Below are 26662 nucleotides of genomic sequence, written 5' to 3'. Positions count from 1 at the left end.
ATTAGCTAACAAATATCAAATACTGTATTATTTTTGACAGGACTGCCCAAGGAGCTAATGAGAAGATGTAATGTCACCTTGTAGATGCCACGACATGTTGGATGGAAAGAAATTTTAAAAAATGGATTTTTCAATTTGAAAAAGAATTCTCACGCACAGATTCGCAGTTGCAAACAGCCATGTCCAGAAAAGGACGCAGCAAGGCTGAAAAGCCTGAAGTACTCATTATGTCCTTACAAGCTGCCAATGAAGATCTCAGGACAAAGCTGACAGATATTCAAATTGAGCTTCATCAGGAGAAGTCTAAAGTGAGTAAAGCACTGATACAAAGGGCAGGTGATTTAAATGGTGGTTGCATGGCAAATTATGACTTAAGTTTCCTCCCTTCATTCTGGAAGAGGGGAAGAATACTGGAAAAAATACATTTTGTTTATTGCTGCCTTTTGCCAAAGTAAACATAAAGGGGATTTCAACCAATGAATTACAGTTGGATCAATACTTCTCTCCAGAGCATACTTCTTTTCCACCTATTGTCTTTTTACCTTAGCTCAGTGTAGAAAGGTTTCAGCCTAAAGCTGGAATATTTTTTAAAGAATTAAATTTGAGTGTAATGTTTTTGTCAGCTGTGGAAAAGAAGGTTCATACATTGTTAACAGAACAAAAATGTGGAAAAAACACATTTCCTATAAGAAGCAAGTAGGATGATTATACTAAGCACTTACACCATATACTATAAGCAGCACTTCCTCCTAGTTCCTAGGAAAAGAGAAATATAGGGTTCTTGATATTCTCTGAGCTTGGTTGTTTTCCTGCAGACATTTCATTACCAGGCTGGGTAACATCATCAGTGCATGGGTGAGTGGAGTTTGCTGGTTGTTTATACTGTATTTAGCAGTTTGCCTGGCAGTCTTGGTTAGGGAGTGCTTTCTTCCTTGATGGTTCCTTAATCAGGAACACTGTGCATCAATCCTTTTTAATATCTCCTTTGGCAGAAAAACAGCTTCCAAATGTTTCCTGTAGTCAATTAAGATTTTTTTTCTATTTGTACTTTAGGAATTTTTTTCCCCATTCTTCCTTGCAGAGCTCTTCTAGCTCAGAAATATGCTTAGGACTCCTTGTATATGCTATGGAATCTCACCATAGATTTTCAATAATATTCAAGTGTGGAGACCATTCTTTATCTTTCTTTCCTATAAATACTTCATGGTTGTTTTAGAGGTACATTTCAGATTGTTGTCTTACTGTTTTAGTTTCAACTTCTTCACTGGTTGTGGAACATTAGCTTCTAGAATATATTGATATTTAGTTGACCCATTCTCCTTCCACCTGCACAATATTTCCTGTGCCACTGAGTGCCACACAAATTCAAAGCATGCTGGGGGCACCTCTATGCTTAATAGCTGGCAAATTGTTGTTTTCTTCAAATAATATGCCCTTACTTTTCAAATGTATTTTTTGTGCTAGTGGCTGAACAATTCTATTTTTGTTTCATCAGTCCAAAATACTTTGTTCCAGAATATTTCTGGTTTATTAAAACTTTAGTTTGCATACTTTAGAAAATGGCTGTTGTGATGAGTTTGAAGGAAAGGTTCCCTTTTGATAATTCTCCTACTGTTGTATAAACATTACTGTATGGTGGACTAGTACTTCAGTGTCAGTGAAACTTTACAACTTGACAGAATATTCTGCACAATATTCCTCCACCTCATTCTCAGACTATTGCCTGAGGAAGGGCTGGCCATCTGTGTTTTCTCCAATGAAATAAACTGTGAGGAAACTGAAGCCTGCAGATCCATGCAAGGTATCCGAGAGGTTGGCTTTGCTTTCCTGCATTTCACCCAGTCAGGACAAGCAGAGCTGGCCTCGTAAGACAATTCTCAACTGGGAAAGTTTAAAGAGTCTAAGGTGGCTGGAGATTTCCTTGTGAGGCTTTCCTCCTGGAACACTTTCAAGGTCACCTCCGTTTTGGCATAGGCGATCGTGCATGTTTGTGCAAAGCAAGAGAAATAGCTTTCTCCTTTCAGGAGAATCCCAGGAGGCATGCTCTCCATCCTCTGCATGAAGAAAAAGATTCCATATGGGCTCCACACCAGTCCCCCCGGACTGTTATTGCTGTGCTAAAAGAAGATGTCACTCCCTGATTTTTTCAATGAGTTTAAAATAATGATATAAGGATATAATGATAAAATAATGATATAATGGAATGGTGGGGCTTTCCTCTTCAAGGCTCTCTCGTTCACATTATCCCACCCACTATAGAGGGTAGGATAGTACCTACCCCCAGAGAGGCAGTCCAAACCTTTCCTGGATTGTATTCCTCACCTCTTCTTCAAGGGTGTGTTAAATTGTGGTGGTATGTTATTGTTATTGTTGTTGTTTAATGAGAGGGCATTTACAGATACCTATCCCCTATCTTTCCCATTTGAAGAAATGCAGTCACCTCTGCATTCTCTTCTACCTCATTTTGCTTTGTGTATAGATCATGCTATTTTCATAAGAATCTTTTTTGGCTGTCATCTTCATTCCTTCAAACAACAAAAACGTTTTTGAAACTATTCTTGTTCTTTTGAATTTGATTTTTTTTTCTCCTTTTTCCAGAGAGATGTAATTGACTTCTGTGACCAGACTGTTTCATTCTTTTGCCAGTAAGCATTCTTTTTCTGGGAAAACAAATCTAAGTTGCCAGTAGACTCCATAATTGAACAGCAGCTTTTTAGCTTGTACAAAGTCTTTTATCATGAAAACCTTTATGGGTTGGTCATTTATCAAGGTTACCATTTACCTCTGAGGACACTTCTGTGGATATCAGTTTCTGACACTATAGGACAATTGGGATGAAAGAAAGACCACTTGTGCTCTGTTATCACCTGCCAGGCTGGCATACCCCAGACCACTGCTCATTTTACCCTCCCATAAGACTGATGGGGTTCAATTTGCAGCCCATTTTAAGAATAGGAAATCATTTCAAGTGAGTGGAAGTCAGTGCTGTTTTTGACCACAATCCTGCACACTATCTATACATGGAAATCCTGCAATCTTGAATAGCAGCTCATTTTTCGTCATTGATATGAATGTTTTAGCACTCAGACAGAAATTAGCTGTCTGATTTATTTAAGAGCAACTGGATAATTGCCCAGATTCTGGAAGGCAAGGGTGGGAGCAGGTTAATTTGATAAATGCTACATTTTCATCTGCCCAGAAAACTTTTTATACTAAGGATTAAAAATAAAACACATTGATCTCATGTTCTCTCTCTGTTTTTCTACCACTAAAGATATTTGGATTGCATAGTTATCAGGAAAGAGATAGAAATATTTTCAGTGCCAGGGCAACAAAATCTGCATATAAAAGGGCATTGCTCTGGGTCAGTGGAAGTTTAAGTAGAGGAGGAAAAGTGTGTTATTCATCACTGTTACTTTTTAATTTTTGTAATAATGAGAAAGCTGCTCATGGATAGCAATCTTATGTGTTCTGAAACAAAAGACTGAATGAGACCTTTTTTCTGAATAAGACCTTTTTTCCTTCAATTGTACTCCTGGGCTGCATCCAGCATTGCCCAAGCAGGTCTTCATCCATGCATTTTTCATTTTTTTCTTCTTAACTGCAGCTTCCTGACCAAAATTTGTTTAAGAGTTCCCCCCAACCCTTAACAAATGTGACAGTGTCTCAAGAGCCAAAGTTACATGCCAAGAGGTTAGAATGACTAATGTTTAAAAGGCCACACACAGATACTCTGTCCTTTCCTTTTCTTTCATGTTTATTTATTTACTTATTTATTTGGCCACCCAACTCTACAACTAGTATGGGTGGCATACAGCAAAAACAATCATACACTACATTTTTAAAAAAATCCAAGAGACATAAGAAAAAAGACAATTAAAAGACAATTAAACATGCAGGATCTGTCACTCTAACCCAAGATCTGAAGAAAGAGCTAGGTTTCAGGGCTCTTTTGAATGCAGCCAAGGTAGGGGCCAGACATATCTTGAGGGTGGGGAATGATATTCCAGAGACAGGTACTGCAACAGAGAAGGCACACTGGTCCCATCAGGTGACACTGTAATGGGTGGGACCTGGAGCATGCTAACTGTGCCTGATCGTATAGCCCAGGCAGAAGCCACAGAAGACAGATGGTCCTTTAGTTGACCAGGCCTTGTGCTATTAAGGGCTTTATAGGTAAAAACCATTATAGAGGAATGCACTTCTACTTAGCTTAAACCCTAATACCACAAAATAGGTGCACACTCATTAACTAGGAAGAATGCATAAATATATGGAATATATGAATGCACTGAAATATATGGAAGAGCAATATATAAGCTAGTGATAGAAGGATAGCCTTGGCTCAGAACCATCCCTTATAAATGTTATAAAAATGGACAAAGGAAACTAAACAATTATTTTTAATCCATTTCTTTCTTTCTTAAAAAAAAACTTTCTTTCCAAGGAATTCAGGGTAATCTACCAGGAAATCTCCCCATTTTATGTCCATAAGTTCTTTCTGAAGAAGGTTAGACTGAGAGCAGATCAGCATTCATTATGCTATTGTGTGTGTGTGTGTGTATCTTCAAGTCAGTTTTTGACTCCTGGCGACTCCTTGTCCCTGCAGTTTTCTTGGCAAGGTTTTTCAGAAGTGGTTTGCCATTGCCTCCTTCCTAGGGCTGAGAGAGAGTGAATGGCCCAAGGTCACCCAGCTGGCTTTGTGCCTAAGGCAGGACTAGAACTCATGGTCTCCCAGTTTCTAGCCTGATGTCTTAACCACTACACCAAACTGGATCATTATGCTATTAGCCCGCCTCAATCATGGAATTTTACTGAACCAATGGTATATTCTGTTATATATTTCTCAACACTTCTTCAGCTTGCTTTATTACCAAAAGTAATTTCAAAGAAAGAAAATATGAAATAACTGCAGAATGCTTTTCTGTCATGCGCTGCCTGCCTCTGAATAAGGCTCAGACACTGGTTCGATGGATCAGGCTCTGATTTATTCACAGCGCAGTTACAGCGTCGGAAGAAAAAAGCTGAGAGTGACAGGAGCGCGCCGGTGCGGGGTTTAAATACCCCGCGCCGGTCAGCGCCCCCTCACTCGCGGTCACGTCACCCCCCTTTGTCCAATACGTTGCCCTGCCGGTGGGTGAGGGGTTGTGAGGCCCCGCTGGCGTTCCGGGATCGCCCATCATCGGGTTTTCTATTCATCCGGTGATTGCTGTCAGCTGGGCGATCTCCGTTGTATTGGCGCTGATGGCTCAGGTGTGCTCCGTGATCCGTTTAGTTATTGTTTGTTGGCCGTTAGTCGTTGTGAGTTGATGGCTACTTATCTTGAGCCCCTTCTCCTGTTTCCTTGCTATTGTCATGTGTGCCATTGCGCTGATGACTTCAGCTCAACGGCACTCATGACATACTGCCCCCTGTCTGAATAGTGCTCCCCCCCGGTTTTCTGGTTTTTTTTTTTTTTTTTTTTCGGTGGAGCTGTCAAAAGGCACTTTTTTTTTTTTTTTTTTTCGAAATTCCCGCCGGAGTAGTTGTCGCCCCTCCCTTTGCTCCTCCCTCTACCACGTGCCTTCCCAGGGTGTGTCCATAGTGCGCATGCCCGGGTCACGTCCTGGCGTGCGCATGCTCCAGCCACACCCTGTTTGTTTGGCTCAGTTCGGCGAGGAGAGAGGCGTGGCTGGTCGGGTGCTTATCAGCTCCAGGTAGGGCCCTTCTTTTTTTTTATTTAAAGTGCGTCGCCTTTGTTATAGCTCCTGGGCGTTGCCCCCAGGTTGCCCTGTTGACTTGCTTGCCACTCCCCCGCGGCCGGGGGGCGGGGGGAGGGTGCTGGCGAACGCTTGTCACCGCCTCGTGGGCCCGGGGCGGGGGGAGTGAGTCCCAGGGGGGGGAGGTCCACCCAAGTCGCGGGCTTGGGGGGGCCCTTTCCCTTGGGGCACGGGAGGCGGGGGGGCCTGCGGGGGGGGGTTTTTGCAGGGGACGGCTTGCTGACCTTGGTTGTGGCTTGTCGGGGTATGCCCGGTGAAATGCTCTGGTCAGGTCAGGCGTGTTAACGTTGTGCGCCGCCACCCATTCTGGGTGGGGGAAGTGTTTCCACCTGACCAGATAGTGTAGAGTTCCTCGTTGCTTGCGGGAGTCGAGTATGTCCCTTATCTCGAAGTGGTGTTGCCCGTCGATCATCACCGGTGAGGGCTGTGGCGTGCTTGGGTGCCATCGAGAGGTGGTTGCCGGTTTCAGGAGGCTGGTGTGGAACACCGGGTGGAGTCTCCGTAGGTTGTGTGGCAGGTCCAAGCGTATTGCTACCGGGTTCACTATTTGGGTGACTCGGAACGGCCCGATGTACTTAGGCCCCAGTTTTTTCGAGGGTTGGGGTGACTTTAGGAACTTGGTGGATAGGTAGGCCATATCCCCCGCTTGGAACGTCGGTTGTTGGCGCCGGTGCTTGTCGGCCTGCTCTTTGTAGGCTGCCTGTGCATCCTTCAGCGCCGCCGTGATTATTGGCCATGATTCCGCGATCTTCCGTCCCCAGTCGCTAGCGTCCATCTGGGGTTCCGGGGGTTGAGGTAGCTCCGGTATGGGGATGAAGTCGCGCCCCGAGACTACTTCGAACGGAGTTTTCCCCGTGCTCGTGTGGACGGCGTTGTTGTATGCGACTTCGGCGAACGGGAGCAGTTCAGCCCAGTCGTCTTGGTGATAGTTAGTATATGAGCGTATGAATTGCTCTAAGGTGGCATTAAGAACCTCTGTGGCTCCGTCCGTCTGGGGGTGCCAGGCCGTAGATAGGGCCTGTTGGGTCCCCGTCAGCTTTAGGAAGGCCCGCCAGAATTTGGAGGTGAACTGTGTGCCCCTGTCGGTCACCACACGTGCGGGACATCCGTGTAGCCTGTACACGTGGATGAGGAAGAGTTTGGCTAGCTGTTGTGCGGATGGGACCGCCGTGCAGGGGATGAAGTGGGCCTGCTTTGAGAAGTAGTCCTTCACCACCCAAATGGCCGTTTTCTTCTGGCTGGGTGGGAGGTCCACTATAAAATCCATAGAGATTTCCTCCCATGGGCGGGAGGGTTCTGCCACCCGTTGTAATAGCCCCGCGGGTTTGCCTGGTGCCCGTTTGGCCCTAGCGCACGTTGGGCAGGACGCTACGTATGCTTTTACGTCTCGCCTGAGCGCGGGCCACCAGAATTGACGCCGTGTTAGGTGTAGGGTCTTGAGGAACCCAAAGTGTCCCGCTTGTTTGGCGTCGTGTGACCCATGCAAGATCGCCTGGCGTTGCGAGTCCGGGACATAGATTCTGCCTTCCCCCCATGCCAGGTCTTGTGCCATCGTTACCTTGTCAGGGTTTGCCAGGAACCAGGGGTCGGTTTTGAGGGCGGCGGCGAGGTCCGTGCGCATTCCCCCTGGTAGTTGCGGTTGGCTTCTTCCGGTCGCAGGTTGTCCCGCCGTCGGCTGCGCCGTAGAGTCGAGCTGCCTCCGCGCGCCGCTTCGGGTGGTCACGGCCATCCCCAGTTGCGAGGCGGATAGGACTGTCCCAATGGTGTCTGGGGCGGGCTCTTCGTCTTGGGGCAGTCGGGAGAGGGCGTCGGCCAGGAAGTTCTTTTTGCCCGGCATGAACTTCAGCTGGAAATTAAAGCGGCTGAAGAATTGGGCCCATCGGACCTGTTTTGGGCTAAGGCGTCTGGGCGTTCGTAGGGCCTCGAGGTTCCGGTGGTCGGTCCAGACCTCGAATGGTTGGGTGGCTCCCTCGAGTAGGTGTCGCCATGTCTCTAGCGCCGATTTTACCGCGAAGGCTTCTTTCTCCCAGACGTGCCATCGCCTTTCTGTCTCGGAGAACTTCCTTGACAGGTAGGCGCATGGTTTCAGGAGTCCCGTGGGGTCCTTTTGGAGCAGGATGGCCCCCAGGGAGAAGTCTGAGGCGTCGGCTTGGACCACGAACGGCCGTTCTGGGTCCGGGTGCGCGAGGATTGGCTCCGTGGTGAACAGCGCTTTCAGCTTGTTGAATGCGGTCTGGCACGCGGGAGTCCAATTCAACACTGTGCCCGGGTTCTTGGCGCGTCGGGTGTCCCCCACCCCTTTGGTTTTGAGGAGGTCCGTTAGGGGGAGGGCTATCTCTGCGAACCCCTGGGCGAATGACCTGTAAAAATTCGCGAATCCGAGGAAGCTCTGGAGTTGGCATCTGTTGCGGGGGCGCTCCCAGTTTAGCACCGCCTCGACTTTTGCAGGGTCCATTTCTATGCCGTCCCCGGAGATTCGGTACCCCAGGTAGTCTAGGCGCGCTTTGTGAAACTCGCACTTTGTAGGCTTGGCATAGAGCTGCGCCCTTCTGAGCTTGTCGAGGACTTGCCTGACTAGGGTCACATGTTCCTCGTGCGTTTTTGTGTAAATAAGGACGTCGTCGATGTAGACCAGGACCCCTTTGAACAGATGTTCATGCAGTACCTCATTAATGAGCTGCATGAACACCCCAGGGGCCCCCGCGAGTCCGAAGGGCAGCACTTTGTACTGGAAGGCGCCTAGGGGGCAGTTGAACGCAGTCTTCCATTCGTCCCCCTCCCTGATTCGGATGCGATAGTACGCCTCGCGAAGGTCCAGTTTGGAAAAGACTTTGCCCGTGGACAGGTGGGCGAGCATGTCCTTCACCAGGGGTAAGGGGTATTTGTTGGACAGGGAAGCCGCGTTTAGGCCCCGGTAGTCGGTGCAGAGCCGTAGGGTGCCGTCTTTCTTCTCCCGGAATAAGACGGGGGCTCCGACCGGTGAGCATGCTGGCTCTATGAATCCCCTGTCTAGGTTTTTATCGATGAACTCCCGGAGGGTTGCCATCTCCTTCGGGGTCATCGAGTAGATCTTTGGTCTAGGTAAGGGGACGTCGGGCAGTAGGTCGATCCGGCAATCCGTCTTGCGGTGGGGGGGTAGTTGGTCAGCTTCTGCCTCTCCGAAGACCTCGGAGAAGTCGGCGTATTGTTCCGGTAGGTCTGCTGTGGTAGCGGCGCTGTCCTGTGTAGTCGCCTCCGCTCGTCCTACAGTGGGGTTGGTTCTGCCCACTGGAACTGGTGCCCGATACTCGCCGTCACCGAATGTGAAGGTGCGGGTCTCCCAGTTGATGCGCGGGTTGTTTGTCGCGAGCCATGGCATCCCCAGGACTGCAATGGGCCGTCCGATGTGAGTGACGACGAACGATGTGCGTTCGGTGTGAGTGCCCATTTGCAGGGTGACCGGCTCGGTTTGCAGCGTGGCTGGTTTCCCTCCCGCTGTAGAGCCGTCCAGCTGGTGGAATGCCAACGGCGTGGGGAGGGGGAAGCAGCGGAGGTCGAGTTTGGCGACTAGGTCGGGGTGGATGAGGTTTTTTGAGCACCCCGAGTCCACTAGTGCCGCGGCCGTGGTGGCTCCGTTGCCGCCAGAGAGTTTGATTGCCGCCATTATTACGGGGCTTTCGTCGTTCCGTCGAGGTGGTCCGCGCTGCTGTCCCACCGCCTGCCTCGCAACGCGTTTCAGGGCAGGCGGGAAGCTTTTCCCGCCGGCTGGTCGGGGTCTACGTTATCCTCTTCCCCCCAGTAGGCGTCCCAGCCTTCCTCTGGTGTCGCTGTGGCCACGGTCATTCGGCGGTGAGGGGGCGGCCCCAGGTTGGGTGGTTTGGGGCTAATTTTCGGGGTGGGTTTAGGCGCACTGGTCGGCGGTCGGTTGGCGAAGCAATCCACCGTCTTGTGCCCTAGTTTGCCACACTTCCCGCAGGGCTCCCGATTGAATTTCTTTTTTGGGTATATGGGGCCTGCCATCCCCACGTGTGGTGCGGGTATCTTTTTGCCGGCATAGTTTGTGTCTTCCGTGGTTGTCATGAGGAAGGTGCGGTGCGCGTGTTCGGCTTTCCCCGCGAGGTGGATCCACCCGTGTAGCGTTTCTGGGTCGTCGCGGTAGAGGGCCCATTGGAGAACGTCGCGATTGAGCCCCCTTTTGAACATTTCCAGCAGGGTGGTCTCGGACCAGTCGCTGACTTTCCCCGCGAGGGCTTTGAACTCCAGGGCGTAGTCTGGGACCGTGCGTGTGCCCTGTTTAAGTCTTTGGAGTGCGCTTTTCGCCCTTACTTTGGCTAGGGGGTCTTCGAAGTAGTTTTTCATCTCGTTGATGAAGGCAGGGAAGGTGGCGAGGGCGGGGGAGCTGGACTCGTACAGTTGGACGTACCAGTCCGCCGCCCTGTCTTGTAGTTTGATCGCCACGGCGGCGATCTTGTCGGCTTCGGAGTCGTAGGAGTGTCCGTGCCTCCCCATGAACTCCCTGGCGTTCGTTACGAAGAACGAGAGTTTCGTGGGGTTCCCATCGAAGAAGATGGGGAAGTCCTTTGGGGCCCGGGCGTTTTGCGCGGCCCTGCCTCTCGCTTCCCGGCCTGTGGTGTCGTCCGCCTGGGCCGTCTGCTGACCCTCCGCTGGCCCGTGGGGGTTCGGTGCTTCGCTCGGGGTGTGGGCCTGTGCGGGGACGTCGTTGGGTGGCGCGGGGGGCATAAGCGACTGGAGCATGGTCCGGAGTTCCGTCAGTTGGGCCCGCATGGCCGCGAGTTCAGCTCGTGCCTCCTCGTCCACGGCCCGCGCCGCCGCTGGGGCCGGCTCCGTCGGTGCGTCGGCGGGGGTGGGTTGCCGGCGGGGTTCATCCTCCCTCTGCCGCTGGTCCGCTTCCTCCGTCGTCTGCTGGGTGTCTCCCTCGTCCTCCTCCGTGTTGACCGCCGTTGGGCTGTCGCTCCACGCCCGTTGCTGGGGTGCGATGTGGGGCGCGGGGTCCTCCGCTGGTTTCGGAAGGCATGTTGCTCCCTCCCGCGGTCGGGTTGCCTCCGTCGCCATCTCCCCTTGGGGTTGGAGCTGAGGCTCGGGTCGGGTGGGGTGGGCGTCCATGGCTCCGGGAGTCCGCGGTGCCTCTGGCCTTGGTCGGTCCTCCTCTGTCTCTTGCCGTGCGGCTCGCCCTCCTTGCCCGCGTCGCTCCGGCTTCATCTTGCTGGTCTTCTCGCCGTCTATTCCTCCCGCGGCTCGTTGTCGTCCGGTGGGGCTCGGCGAGGCTGAGTTTATGACTCTCAGCTTTATGTCATGCGCTGCCTGCCTCTGAATAAGGCTCAGACACTGGTTCGATGGATCAGGCTCTGATTTATTCACAGCGCAGTTACAGCGTCGGAAGAAAAAAGCTGAGAGTGACAGGAGCGCGCCGGTGCGGGGTTTAAATACCCCGCGCCGGTCAGCGCCCCCTCACTCGCGGTCACGTCACCCCCCTTTGTCCAATACGTTGCCCTGCCGGTGGGTGAGGGGTTGTGAGGCCCCGCTGGCGTTCCGGGATCGCCCATCATCGGGTTTTCTATTCATCCGGTGATTGCTGTCAGCTGGGCGATCTCCGTTGTATTGGCGCTGATGGCTTGGGTGTGCTCCGTGATCCGTTTAGTTATTGTTTGTTGGCCGTTAGTCGTTGTGAGTTGATGGCTACTTATCTTGAGCCCCTTCTCCTGTTTCCTTGCTATTGTCATGTGTGCCATTGCGCTGATGACTTCAGCTCAACGGCACTCATGACATTTTCATTCACTAGGAACCTCTACTCTGCAGGTATCCATCAAACAGGCCCAGAGTCACCCAAAGAACTTCATAGCTGAAGAGGAAACCAAATTCAGACATTCTTGTTTAAATGCAGTAGGTTTCCAAAGGTATAGAGAGGGCTACCTGATACCTTGCTCAACCCAATTTTTTTCAGCCTGGTAACCACACTGCAACTTCCTTCCCTGCCTGAGAGCCATGGGGAACTTGGCAGTGACGTTCACCAGGGTAGGAAGAATAAAAATGTTCTGATATACATTTTAGGAGGTTGTAAGGATTGAGTTACATATTTTGTTTGCACAAGTTTAAATCACTTGTTTCGTTCCTTAGACTTTTCAAAAACTGATGTAAATGCCTTGTTGGGAATTTTGGCCTAGCAGGTTTGTGGGGGACATCAGTATATTGTCTGTGCATAAATAGGCTGTATATTACTCATCCAAAATATGAGGACAGTTGAAAAAACAGAACTTCATTTTAATGGCATATTTTATTCAGTTGTCAGGACTTCCCATTTTTCTGGTATAGGGTAATCTCTTGCAATAACAACTCACTTCTCACTTCCAAAGTTTGTTTCTTGTTTCTATTTCAATCTTATGTTCTTTAAATATTTAACTCTTCTACTTCACATTATATTTGCTCTTAATTCTTAGGTCCTTGTTCTGCAGAAAGCAAGGGACCTAATGTATATACTAATTTCTTTTACAAGAAAACAATAAACTATACCTTACCCCAAATGTTTTCTTTATGACACTAAAACTCTGTTAGGGATCATCAGAGCTAAACCTTGGAAACTGTTTTCATAACTGAGTCATGAAATATGTGATAAAAAATGTCTCTGAACATGTGGTGGCTTTACTTCACTGTTGAATGATTACAATTTGAACACAATTATCCAAATTAACATACTATCATGAATCAATTTGATTTAAATGAATTGGGCAAGGAGGGAGCTGCTCATGAAGCACTGTTGTTTCAGAGAATAGGTGATAATAAACAGGAATTTTCCAGCTATTATAGTTATTATATTTATAACCATATTTTTGAACAGGAGAAGGAGGCTGAAGAAGTGTGCTGCGATTATCTAAGAAAATATAAGCAAGATGCTAGTCAGCCTCTATTTGACTTGAAACTAGAAGAATCTGCCAAGGCAGATTGTTGGATAGCTGCCAGTGTATTTGGAACTGTTTATTGTTTATTTATTTTACTGTTATGATGTTATATTGTGTATGGCTTTAATTGTATTTTCATATTTTAATGACTTATATAAACTTATATGAGTCACAAGATTTGGCAGGATATAAAAATAAATAATCTGGAATGCCCCCGAATCCATAGCAGTGAACATATAAATTGTGTTGACAATCAGAGGCTGACATTTTAAAGAATACAACAAGAAGCAGACTTCCTAAAATTACTCAAATTAGAATGAACTGGAATGGAAGACAAGCAGGAGAATGAAAATACGGTTATAAATATAATAACTGAGTTTTGCTTGCATGAAATGCATTAAAATGTTTTTTAAAAGTGCAACAGTTGTCCCCATCTTCCTTCTGTCTTTCTTCTTGATGTATGTGCTGCTCCTGGAAGGCTTCACCATCACAAGGATATAACAACAGAGAACCTTTCACATGTCTGATGGACCTGAACTATAGCAACATTCCTCATTATTGGCCATGCTGAATGTGGCTAAGGGAACTGTAATTCAGCAACATCTAGAAGGTCATAGGTTCCTGACCCTCATATTACAGCATAAGATAGTTGATGTGATGTGATCAGTGGCAAATTTTTCTGCCAGATTTTTTTTCCTCTTTCTTCTTAACTTCCATTTTCCCCTCATTATTACTATATTTGTTGAACTATTCAAAAGAAACAGTCAAAGAAAAATCTCATGTAATTAAAGTCTTTTCAATATGTACAGAAATCCGTAATCTTAACATTAAATCAAAATGGTATCCTCCTTCCAGAATTTTTCCTTCATTGGACTGCCTTTGTTGTTGCCGCATTGCATTTGTGGTCTGCCCTCGTGAGGTTGCTGAAAGCTGCTTATCTTGCAAAAAGGCATTATGTTATTTTCAAATGTACCATGAAATATTTATAGGGACAAGCATTATGATTCTTTTGAGCTTTGTATGGAGGAAGCAAGATCTACTCTTTGGCTGATATAGAGAGAGTGGAAACTGTAGCCATAATTTCAGGTTGGGATTTATGCACACTGCAGGAGGCTTGTCATATTTCAGGTAAATGAAAGGAAAGAACTGTTACCTAAAGGCTAGACTAGATACATTTATCACATGGTTAGCTGAGGCATAGAAAAAAATGACAGCATGAGGATGACAATGCCACACTAGAACTGTGGCAAGGAGGTAACTCTCTTTTAGCCTACATTCTCACTTGTGAACCATAATTTCTCTTCACCCAACTTTCACCCTCTTCCCACCACAGAAAAAGCTTGTACAGAGAGTCACCAACTGAATAGCTCATACTTTTCTTTCATTTCACCACCATGTTGTTGTTGTTGTTTTAAAATTTCCCTCTTTTAAAAATTCCTGACTTTTTATAGATAGCACAGATATTCTGAGTAGCTATTGCACAGTGAGATATATGTTTAGGAATAAATGAACATTTTTTTCTAACAGAAAATTTTATAAATTATCTTTAACTCAGGATTAGGCAATCTGGAGCTCATGGTAACTAATGTTCCCAGGGACACATCCCTTTGTATCTACTAAACTTTGTGCCATAATTTTAAAAAGTATACTTCTATGATTAAAAAATAGATGGTAAGTTGATGTACTGCAATGAAAAGCATTTTCAGCGTACTTTGGATTTACAAGAATGCATTTGGACTCATATAGGGCCCATGTGAGAAGCCAAAGGAAGAAAAGACAAGACAGAATGGCCAGGTGTATACTGGTTGCCAAAGAGAGATGTCAGCAGTGTTCCAGCTTGAGGGGGAGATGTTCGGCCCACAGAATCTTCTCAGAATCCCAAATGTTCCTAACTGTCCCAAAAGATTACCTGTTTAGGTCTTAACTTCAATGTATGAAACTCATTTTGTGGAAGACTGAAGCAAAGATTCACCAGATGTTAAGATGATTCAGCAGTAACCAAACAGAAACACACAAATACACACACACAAACATACACACACAAACCACACATGAACAAAACCTCTGAAATCTCAAGAGAGCCAAAATATTGATAAGTCTCAGTACAGTATATCTAATGCTACTATAAATAGAAATAGCTTACGCAAAGTAGGGTGCAATCTTTTGTTCTGCATTTTGGTTTTTGTGGATCTTTATTTTTGGACTTGAGCCTGATAGAGAATTCTGAGCCAATTCTCTAGCTCTGGAAAATATTTATGAACTGGGGACACCTGGAATAAAGATCTGATCCTCCTTTTGAACTCAAAGTCATACTTCCTTTTTTTCAAGACAAGCTTATTTTAAATGAATAATTATGATTCATTTAAAGAGCCTCATGTGGCGCAGAGCAGTAGGTGGCAGTATTGCAGCTGAAACTCTCCCCACGACCCAAGTTCGATCCCAGCAGAAGTTGGTTTCTCAGGTAGCCGGCTCAGGTCGACTCAGCCTTCCATCCTTCCGAGGTCGGTAAAATGAGTACCCAGCTCGCTGGCAGAAAGGTAATTATGACTGGGGAAGGCAATGGCAAACCACCCCGCTCTATAATCTGCCAAGAAAATGTTCACGAAAGCGGCATCCCCCAAGGAGTCAGAAAATGATGCAGGGACCTTTCTTTCAATTATGATACAGCATCTTATTCTAACAACTGGTTACTTTTTTTAAAAAAGTGATGTAGCATCCTTTTGTTTATGTGTGCCTTTAAGTCAGTCTTGACTCTTGGAGACTACATAGAAGTCTCTGTAGTTTTCTTGGCAACATTTTTGGAAGTGGTTTGCCATTGCCTTCTTCTTCCTAGGACCGGGAAAGAATGACTGGTCCAAAGTCACCCAGCAGATTTGTGCCTAAAGTAAGACTAGAACGCACTGTCTTCTGGTTTGTAGCTCAGTGCATTTAACCACTACAAGAAACTGTCTCTCAGCATCCTATTTACTGCATGTGAAATAGTTTCTCAGATGATTCTTTAAGGAAAAAAATCATTGCTTTGGTAATTCCTTGTTTTCTCAATTCTGCCACATCAATCTGTCATTTTGAGCATGTAGAAACATTACATGCTCTGAATACACAACTTTTATATTTAGGTGTTCTCAATGAATGGATACCAGTGGAAAGGTTATTTCTGAGGATTACACAGTCTGACATCCTAAAAATGCATTGAATTTGAATACATAATAAGACCAGCAACAAATTTCATTTTAGGTTAATAGATCAAATCTATAGTTCTGTATGGAGTTCCCCGAAGATAGATATGAGGAGATAAATGTGCACTTTTTTCATATGGTATGAATTAATAGAGTTGAGTTATAGTGAGCACTCTTCAACTAAGGCTTCGTTGAAATCTTCAGACTTAGTTACACTTCTAAACTAGTTTTTAGCCTCTTTGACAACTGAAAGTAATTTTGGAATTGTGCACCAATTGCAACTTGTGTGAACATTTATAAAACTGGAGATTCTGTGTAATCATACACTTTGTATGATGGTAGTGGTGATGCTGCTGCTGATATCTTTTTCTCTTCTTTTTATTTTCTTACTCTGTAGGTGAACAAACTTGAAAGAGAAAAAATCCAAGAAACAAAGCGGATCCGGGAATTAGAACAGCGCAAACAGACAGTGCAGATCACTGAACTAAAAGCTAAACTCCATGAGGAGAAGATGAAGGAGCTACAGGCTGTCCGGGAAAACCTTATCAAACAGCATGAGCAAGAAATGGCACGGACAATGAAAATTAGAGACAGTGAAATCCAAAGACTCAAGTCAGCACTGTATGCATTGCGGGAAGGGAGTAGTGATAAAGTACGGACAGCCCTGACCATTGAGGCTCGTGAAGAGGCCAGGAAACAGTTTGACTCTGAGCGCCTTAAACTTTTGCAAGAAATCACTGAACTGAAGTCTGCCAAGAAGCAGGTGGATGAAGCCCTGAATAACATGATCCAGGCTGATAAGATTAAAGCGGGGGATCTCCGGAGCGAGCATCAGTCCCATCAGGAGGCCATCTCTAAGATCAAGTGGGAGAGTGAGAGGGATATTCGCAGGCTGGTTAGTGATGTGTCTAGATATCAAGCCATGTGTATAATCTTTCTTGTGGTCCTCATTACACTGTGTGCAAAGGTTTTGACTATCAAATTTGAGACTACTCCCCTCCAAATCTATCATGTATTATAAGTATATTATTAGGCAAACTCCTTTTGTGTGTATTAGAAATAGTCTATAACATCAGCTTGAATAGAACATATCAGTAGTTTATCTTTCTCACGGTTACCAGCACAGGACTTTTTAACAGTCAATACTTTGGGCACAAAATTGCACTGAAAAATAAGAGTATGAATCAAGAACAAGAGTTGCTAAAATAAAGAAATGTGACCATTTCTCTGGCCATATGAGCTAGGAGAAAAAAAGTATATCCACTAAAAATGGATTTGGTTATCCCCATCATCTTATTTCCCCAGTTTATACTAGCATTGCTTTGTGCTGGTAGGCATACACATTTAGTGACAATAGAAATTGCTCAATGAGTATTAGCCAAAATGATACGAGTATTTAAACTAATGAATAGATTGACAATTGCATACTTTCTGGTCTTTAAAATGCTTCTTCTCCACATGCCATTAAAAGTTTTAGTCCCATGCGCACTTTAGAAAAAGAGCCATGGGATTCTGCACAGTTTATATCTGAGTAAATACACCCAGAATTGTTTTGTTTCTCTCACAACTCATATGTGAGATTTGGTGTCTGAGTTTTGAATGATGTGCTGATGAGGAAATCTTTGGGGTTAAAAGCAACAGTTAAGATAATAACTTAAATGTACTGGATGGAGATCTATACCAGATTCAGAAAACTAAACAAGCCTTATCTTCTTGTAAGATATCTCCTATGATTCTCTGGGTTTGAACAATAGTTATTTGGATGAAGTTATATTTAAAAGATGTCTTTAAGATCTACATAGTGTAGGTATGCTGCTAGGCAAGATATTTTCAATTGCAGCTGTTCTAGTCCTGAGTTGAAATGCAGAGATGTATGTTTCATTAATATGGTCACCCTCTTTGAATGTATTTGTTTATTAAACCAATGTATATAGCCACCCATTGCAATAAATTACTCTGGGCAGTGAACAGTGGTAAAAAATAAAAACAGATACATATACAGTACAAACAATTAAAATATACAGCAGCCAAGAAAACCACAACAATCAGCTGCATAGTCAGGAGATGAGTCCCTTCACTTACTCAGGGCCCCAGGCCTGAGAACAGAACCAGGTCTGTAGGGCCTTACAAAAGGTCAGCAGGGTCAGGGCCAACCTAATCTCCAGAGGGAAAATGTTCCAGAGGGCAGGTGCTACTGCAGAAAAGTCTCATCTTCTGGGCCCCACCAGCCAATATCCTCTATCCAATGGGACCAAGAGCATGCCCATCCTGCTGGTCCAGAAACAACTGGGGATAGATGGTCCCTTAAGTAACCTGGCCCCAAGCCATGAAGGACTTCAAAGGTAACTGCCAGCACCTTCAATTGCACCTGGAATTACACTGGCAGCCAGTGCAGCTCATGAAGCAGTGGTATCACATGCCCCAAGTAACTGGCACCATACCTGTGCCACTGCATTCTGCACCAGTTGAAGCTTCCAAATGCTCTTCAAAGGCAGCCCCATGCAGAGCATATTGCAGTAGTCTAGATGGGAGGTAATCCCTTTTTAATCATTTGCTTGCACTCTTCATAAAAGAGTGCAAAATTGTGTGCAGAAGGATAGCTTTTGTGGCGGAAGAAAGGAAATGTGCCCCATTTGTTAAGACAAACAGGCCAGCCCTCTTTTATGCTGACCAAGAGAGCTGAATTGATTAATTGGGGCAGAATGTGGATGATCCTGTGCAATTAAATATGAAGTTCTTTGAATGAAGTGTAGAATAGAGAGATCTCTTTTTGTATATATAACCCTTTCCACATTCTGCTTAAAGCTGGACTTTAGCAAAAGTACAGTGCTAATCAGTAACTGTATTGCAATTAAGATGGTAAAACTGGGGATGTATGCCTGATGCCCAACAATGGATAATGGGAATTTAGGGTTAGGCATATGCTGGGTGATTTTAGGGCAGAGATAGTTTGCCTACCATGCTTACTGCCTAGCTAAACTCCTGTTTGGATTATATACATATTTTGGATTAAGAGCTACCTTTAAAGATGTATCAAAAACTTCCGCTAATGTAAAACACAGTAGCCAGGAAATATATTGCCCAATTTCTACAGTATAGGAGCTAAACTTAACTCCTATCCATGATGTAGTTGATTATCTTTAAAGCCCAAATAAATAAACAAACTTAGGTTTGAAGTATCTGAAAGAATAGCTCTATCAACCAGAAGTCCTATTGAGATATTATATATCAACCAGGAAAAGAGTGATAACTCTGTTGTGATAATTTAACTGTGGAAATTTGTCAGCATGAACTCTGTATGTGCCAGATAAAAACCTATACTTTGTCAGGGATTTGAATTTGGTTGATTTGAATTTATATATTTGCAAGTTTGGACACTGTATTTTACTGTTACGGGCATGACAGTATTTTTATCATTTATAGTTTTTTATTTATATTTTTACATTCCACCCTGCTGTAGTTGAAGGATGGTATGTGTTCACCATGTGATCCCTGATTAGCTGGTATCACATAATGAATATATTGTTTCCAGTAAAAACAAACAAAAGGCACTCAGAAGCCAGCAAGTAGGAATAATTGCTGCCTACAAGCATTGAAAAAACATGGAGTACTGGAAGATGGAGAGTTAGATCTAAATCAATTATCTGCTTGGTTATTTGTTGCTAATTTAAAGAAGAATTTTCTTCTTAATTTAGTCTTTTAATTCAGACTTAGCTTATACCTCATGGTTAGACTTGCAAGACAAGAAGGCCTTGGTCACAATGAAAACCCTTCCTGCCCAGAATAATCTATGTACTGTAGATCTATAGCAGCTGATCTTTTCAAACATAAAAGCAACAGGTAATATCTTCACTAGAGCATCAAGAAGTCTTGATTACAAACACAGCTTTAGAAATACCAAAGTCAGCCTCAATTTCTGTGTGCAAGAGAGCAGGGATGTAGATCTGGATTCCATTCATAGGTGTCCATTGAGAGAGGGGTGCAAATGATGAAATGTGCACTGCAGGATCATAACAAAATTCTGTTGTAGATACAAAAGGGCAGAGCTTGGGACATGACATCACAATGCACATTTTCATCATGTTGGCATCTTGGATAGGTACAGATGCCTACATTCCACCACACTGCACTTGACTAGTGACTAGCCAAGAATAGAAACATTCTGAGAGCTGTATACTCTCTCATGTTTGCTAGGTCAAAGCACATTTCACCAAATTAAAGATACTATAAATCAGGCCATGATTCAAATATGTTGCTTCATTTTAGTAAAGCAGCTATTTTCAGGTGCAAAATTCTATGTGGAAAATTCTGCAGCTTTTTATTTTATCCTGATGAACTGAAGTTTCTTTGTTTGTTTGTTTGTTTGTTTGTCTTCTTCTCAAATGAAAATAATTTTCCTCCCCAGAATGTTTTGCTAAACTTGAGTGAATCACTGGATTTCTGGGTCATCATTGATCCAGATGTCAACTACCAGTTTCCCTGTCAAAGCTGGCCCTATCATTAGGCAAAATGAAGCCACTGCGATGAATGGCAGCCCTGGACAGCCCTAAACCACTCTCCTGCTGGCCCACAAACAGCTTGAGCTTAAGGCTAGGAGATTTCCAGGCAGCTAGTGAGCCTGGCCAGCCACTCTGTGGGCATCACCCTGAGAAGGTCCTTAGAGCAAGAACCTCAGAATGCATCACCCTGAGGACCTTCTTATAACAGCATCTATGGTGCATGTGTTATCTAGATCACTGGTTCTCAACCTCAGCAACTTTAAAATGTGTGGACTTCAACTCCCAGAATTCCCCAGCCAGGCTGAGGTTGAGAAATACTGGTCTAGAGAATAAGCCCTTGTGTTGTTCCCATTCCATCCTGCATGGAGGGAATGGGAATGGCAGAGAGAGAATGGGAAGCTGCCATGGGAGTGACAGAGAAATGGTATTCTTGGGATACTTCTGATTTTTGTGATAATCAGTTATATCTAATACCTAACTGCAGGGTAGTGCCAGGCTGAACTGAATGTGCCAGCACCATTAGCAGGAATGGATCACAATTGACAAAATTGATGAAGGATCTTGATTCTTGGCTCTTTTGAAAAGTTTGAGGGAGGTCCAGTTAACAAAATGTATAGACCTGAATCATTCATGGTAAATCAGAAGAGCTACCACTCAGTGAAGCAGAGCAAGATCAGTCTATTTGTTTAATAAGAAACTCTGAACAACATCTTCAAGTTATATTCCTTCTGTGTTTTCCAAACTCTTCTTCTGTTATACTTTATGGAAAACTCAACATGAAGCTCCTCAGCTAAATAGCACCATGATCTTCACACTGTATGACTGCATTCTTAGCTGAAATAACTTGGCCTGGTTCTTTGGCATTACTGAAAAAGAAAAAGAAATGCTGAGGAATTCACTGATTTCATAGAGCTGAGGATCTCAAGTCTAGAACTGCCATAAGGGCAGCCCTCATTTTTCTTGACTGTACTGTACAGCTGCATGACAGGAAGAAAACTTGTGGATAAGACTTTCTCTAGGCTTCATCTATGGTGGAACAGAGTCCTGTTCCTCATATTTCACTCAAGATTCAGAGTCAAACCAGAATACATGCAGAATGAGACTGTGAGGTTTCAGCCAGCTTCTGACTCAGAAAACAAAAATCTTTCTGAGTCAGAAGGGGAAACAAACTTACCAGGCAGAAACCAGGAAAGCAAATCCCAGAAGTGACTCATCAGATGCTGATTGGCCAGTCTTTGGAGGACAATTTGAATCCTTCAATCAGTGCACAGGAAAGGCATGCAGAAAAGCACGTGAATCAGAAAGCAGCCCGATTGGCTGCTGGAGAGAAAAGACGCAGAAGGGATCAGCATAAAAGGCAGACACATGAAGAGCAAGCTGCTGGAGATAACCAATCCTTTGAGCTTGCAGCCTCAGCAGAAGAGTCCTTACCTGAGTTGAAAACCTCATCTGTAGCCGGAGGGGAATCAGCGCCTGCATTTCCAGTCGTGGAGAACCTGTATCCTGCACATGCTGTCACAGAGGATCCTTTCCCAGCTGATTCTAGCAACCTCAGCCTCGTGTCCAGTTCCAGACCTCACCGCTGACATTCAGTGCATTCTAAGCGCATTCCCAGCCTTGCTTCTAGCTCTCAGCCATGCCCAGAATCTCCAGTCCAATTTCATTGTGCTCCAAGCTCCCAGCATCACCCAGGATCTCCAGTCCAATTTCCTCATGCTTCCAGCCTTGCCCAGGAGCTCCAGCCCAGTTTCATCGTGCTTCTAGCTTCCAGCCTTGTCCAGGATCTCCAGTCCAGTCTAGTTGTGCCTTGAGCGCCCAGTCTTGTTCAGGAATTTCAGACCTGTCTTCTTGTGCTCCAGGTTCTCTGCCTTGCCCAGGATCTGCAGTCCAGTCCAGTTGTGTTCCCAGCTCTCAGTCCAGTCCAGAGTCTCCAGTCCAGCTCAGTCATACCCCAAGCTCCCAGCCTAGCCCCGGATCTCCAGTCCAGTCCAGTCTTGTCTCGAGTTCTCATCCTTGTCATGAGTCTCCAGCCCAGTACAGTCTTGCTTCCAGTGACTAGTCTAGCCTGGAAGATCCAGTTCAGTTCAGCCTTGCCTCCAGAGCCAAGCCTTGCCCAGTGGTTCCAGCTAGGTCTCACGTGGCCTCCACATGTCAGCCCAGTTTGAGCAGTGTTTCAGATCGCGGACACTCATCTCCAGTTCCAGCCTTGCCACGTGCCCTAGATTCCTCCAGCTCCACAGTTCCAGTCAGTGAATCCTGCCTAGTGGTCCTGCCACAGTCTTCATTTGCAACCTTGCCAATTCTCCCATTCTTGCCCGGATGGTCTTGATCGGAATCAGTCTACCTCATTAATCACATGGACTTATTATTGTAAATAGTTGTATTAATGAAGAGTGGTTTTTGATTATAACCCTGTCTGGCTGCCTCACAGTCTGAACAGGACAGATACAGACTGACAGACTGTTTCTCAAGCCTGAGAGAGAATTCATGGGGTGAATTGGGTGAGTTTTGCCCCCAACTATCAGTCTTTTACCAGTAGAAGTTGCAGGTTTTATAGTTTCCACTGGTTTCTAATGTAAGGGCAATTAAAACTTGCTTTTAAAAAAATCAAGGTGCCGATTCGCTTGTTTAGTTTGTCTGTCATGCCACTGTTTGAGACATGGAATCTTACATTAAAACAAGTAGGTGTAGAGGGAAACAACTAACTAAATAACTCAAAAGTCATGTTTAAGTTTAAATAAGTCTATTCTTAAATGCACCAGGCTATTTTATGCTGCTGTAGTTTTAAAGAAGAAATTGCCATGATAAATGAGCCATGAAGATCCATTATTTGCAAAATGTATTCAAATGTATGGATTCATTATTGTGCTTGTGCCATAACACTGCTCTCATGTGTCTTCATTCAGATGGATGAGATCAAAGCAAAAGACAGAACTATCTTTTCTTTGGAGAAAGAGCTGGAGACCCTGACAGGATATGTTCAGAAGCTTCAGCTACAGAAAGAAGCTTTGGATGAACAGCTGTTTTTGGTTAAGGAGGCCGAATGCAACATGAGCAGTCCCAAAAGAGAGATCCCAGGCAGAGCAGCAGATGGCTCGGAACACTGCAGCAGTCCTGTAAGAAGCATGCTCTATTTCATCACAAACAGAAACACTGGGATTTTGTTTGGGTCCACTTAGCCCACTTATTGCATCATTGCTGTGCCTTCTGTGAGGATAGCATCCACCTGTGGTCTATACAACACTCCCTCTTGTGGTAGTTCTAAGGCTGCATTTCAGTTCTGATTTGACTGTGTAGTTAATTCAAAACAAGATATGATGATGATGTTGATAATTAATAATAGATAAGTGATTAGCATTTATGCAGAGCCTTTAAAACACCCCAAACATTCTATATTCATTAACTCAACAATGATTATAGAAGAATTTGTAAGGCCTGCCGTTAATGTTCCCCTGTTGAAGATCAAATTATACACTGAGGCTGAGACATAGAAGCTTGCTTAAACCCACTGTCTGATTTAGGAGCATACACTCACGTTCTTGTTTTAAGATCTTGTTTACATAAAATAATATGTTAATGCATCTAGCAAGGATGTGACCCTCCAGACACTGTTGAGCTATATATGTCAGTATTTGTTACTATTGGCTATGTGTGTTTTATCTTCATTGGGATTCATAATTTCTGCTAAGGAACTCAGCACTTGCCCATAAATAGCACTTGTGCCAAATTATTTTTCTTTAACAAATATTTGTAGGACCTACGTAGAAACCAGAAGAGAATGGCAGAACTCAATGCTACTATTCGGAAACTCGAGGACAGGAACACTCTGCTTGTGGATGAACGGAATGAATTGGTATGGCCACTTAGCAGTTTCTGAATATTTTATTTAATCTAAAATATCCAGGGTAGCTATGACAAAATCACAAATAATAAATAATACTGCAGAGGTGCTTAGGATTTGTTCATACTTCAGGACTGCAAAATTTAGAAGTTGAGCAGGGTGATGGAAGTTCTCCAGCTAGGAGCAGGACAGCTGATATTAACTATCTGAATCAAACTTTGTGGTAATTTGTAGGGATGTAGGAAATATTTCATTTCAGAGATGGTACATTCCAGGAAATACAACCAGAACACTATATATTACTTCCCTCATCCAAAAGATTTATTTCCAGAAAATTATTAGAATACCCCCACATGGCTGGGATGACATGGTCTAGAGGAGGAATAGATGTTCTGAACATATCTTGTCATTTGTTTAGTTTTGACTTAGCATGTTTGTTTTATATATTTGTTAGAATTGTACGTACATTTACCTTCAAGACCTCAAAGTGGTGTACATAGCACTCCTTCCTCCAGTTTTTCACCATGATAACAACTCTATGAACTAGGTTAGCCTGAGACTGATTGATGGCCATGCATGGACTTGAACCTGGATTAACCACTATACTAACTTTGAGATTATATAAACCTGACCATTATCTTCCATAATTCATGCTTTATAGTATAGTATGTTGTGTGAACCCAAGCAATTCTGATTTATTTGATAAATAATGGGTAGTTCAATTTGTAAAATCAGCACTGACTGATAGCCCCTCTTCTTGGTTTCACATGAGAGTTTTTCCAGCACTGTGTATTATACATATTTCAATATCGGGCTACAGCTACAGCAACTGAATAGCAACCGTTCTTTCTCTCCTTAGAAGGATGATCAGAAATAAGGCATGACATGGCCTCTCATTCAATGTTATGAGCAGCAGCTTGATTGGGTTCTTATATTAAATTTATGTTTTGGTTATAGACACTTAAATAACATTCCAGGCAAATAAGTGTAAAAAAGTTGGAAGTGATTTAATGAAAACAGATCTTGCCATAATGTACTCATCAATATTTTTAACTCTGATCAAATATGTTTTGTAGATTGAAATGATACTGATGATGATTGTTGTTGTTGTTATTATTATTATTATTTTAAGATCTGCAGATGACATCTTAAAAGGACATCAGTGCTTGAAACTCCATCCCTTAAACTGTATCCTACAGGTCTGATTCATACATTATTCTAAGCCATGCTGTAGTTTGTTTTGGAGTTAGTATGATGTATGAACCAACCTTTTAGCTTGTTCAGGAAACAATGTTTTAAACATCTCCACACCACAAAATATATAAATATATATATATATTTGTCAATCAGAGTGTATATCAGTTAATGGGTGTATGTATATATGTAAACATCTATCTAGTTAGTTGATTAATTAGTATTTTGATTGCAGTTGAAACGTGTTCGAGAAGCTGAAAAACAATGCAAACCTCTTCTGGAAAGAAATAAGTGCCTCTCCAAAAGAAATGATGAACTCATGCAATCGCTGCAGCGCATGGAAGAAAAACTTAAAGCAATCACTAAGGAAAATGTAGAGATGGTTTGTACCAAGTGTTCAGATTTACTCTGTCTATGTATAGCAAAGCCAACAATTTTTTATTCATAACTTTGTTTTCAGTTTTTGGAATTTAAATATTATAGGCAGTGCCATTAGCTAATCCTATTTTGATGGTAGACTTTTTTTGATGTCGTAACAGGGTATGAAGATTTCAGGGACTTGAAAAGGCAAAATTATTAATATCTAAAATCCAGTCAATGTTATCCTGACTTTTGATGTCCAAGAAAAAATTGTAACAAGGGGAAAAAACAGATTGTATCATGCCCAACTAATCTGGTATTTGGCCACCTAAGTGCATTCCCACTTACCTGAGAGTTCTAACCACTGTGCTTAAGGCTGCAATCCAATTCACTGGCCTTCCCCAATCCATATATCTAGAGGGCACTTGCTATACACAATTACATAAGAGTAAAATCTGCTGAATCTAATAGAAAGCATGTAAGAAGACATACATAACACTGCTCTGTAAGTATGAAAACCCATATAAACATGTTTAACTATAGGCACTATTTTATTTATTCTCCTTATATCTTGCTTTCCATCCATATTCAAGATGAGATATGTAGGACTTTCAGGTAATCTATCATCCAGGCACTGATGAAACAGATTTTCCTGAAACTGCTGTTTTGTGTGCTTCTAGACCATTTCTCTCAAGGATATTATGTTCCATTCATGATAGCATTGCCCATTTCTCTCTCATTCTAACAATTGCTTTGGGGGTTGATGAGCTATGCAATTTCCTACAAATAATGGGCATAGGTTGATCCATGCCTATTACTGAACTAAAAAGGCTACAGTTCCTCTGGATATCCATGTGTACAAGCATTAAGTATGATCCACTCAATTCCCAGTTTCATCACTTCCATTGAAATGGTATATAGCTTGACTGTCTCAGAAATC

The 26662-nt window shown here is 44.0% G+C and overlaps 1 protein-coding gene across 1 annotated transcript in view; it reads left to right on the top strand.

The window, feature by feature from the left end:
- The window catches only part of JAKMIP2 (janus kinase and microtubule interacting protein 2), a 121603-nt gene that overhangs the window by 71331 nt on the left and 23610 nt on the right, over positions 1 to 26662 (top strand). The window contains 5 exon segments of the mRNA XM_063292894.1: positions 41 to 308; positions 16226 to 16723; positions 23234 to 23443; positions 24082 to 24180; positions 25598 to 25744. Coding sequence (XP_063148964.1) covers positions 102 to 308; positions 16226 to 16723; positions 23234 to 23443; positions 24082 to 24180; positions 25598 to 25744 — 1161 coding nt within the window. The 5' untranslated portion in view covers positions 41 to 101.

Source organism: Candoia aspera, chromosome 2 (genome assembly GCF_035149785.1).
Source record: "Candoia aspera isolate rCanAsp1 chromosome 2, rCanAsp1.hap2, whole genome shotgun sequence".
Taxonomy (NCBI): Eukaryota; Metazoa; Chordata; class Lepidosauria; order Squamata; family Boidae; genus Candoia; species Candoia aspera.
This window is presented reverse-complemented; position numbering and strand designations above follow the sequence as displayed.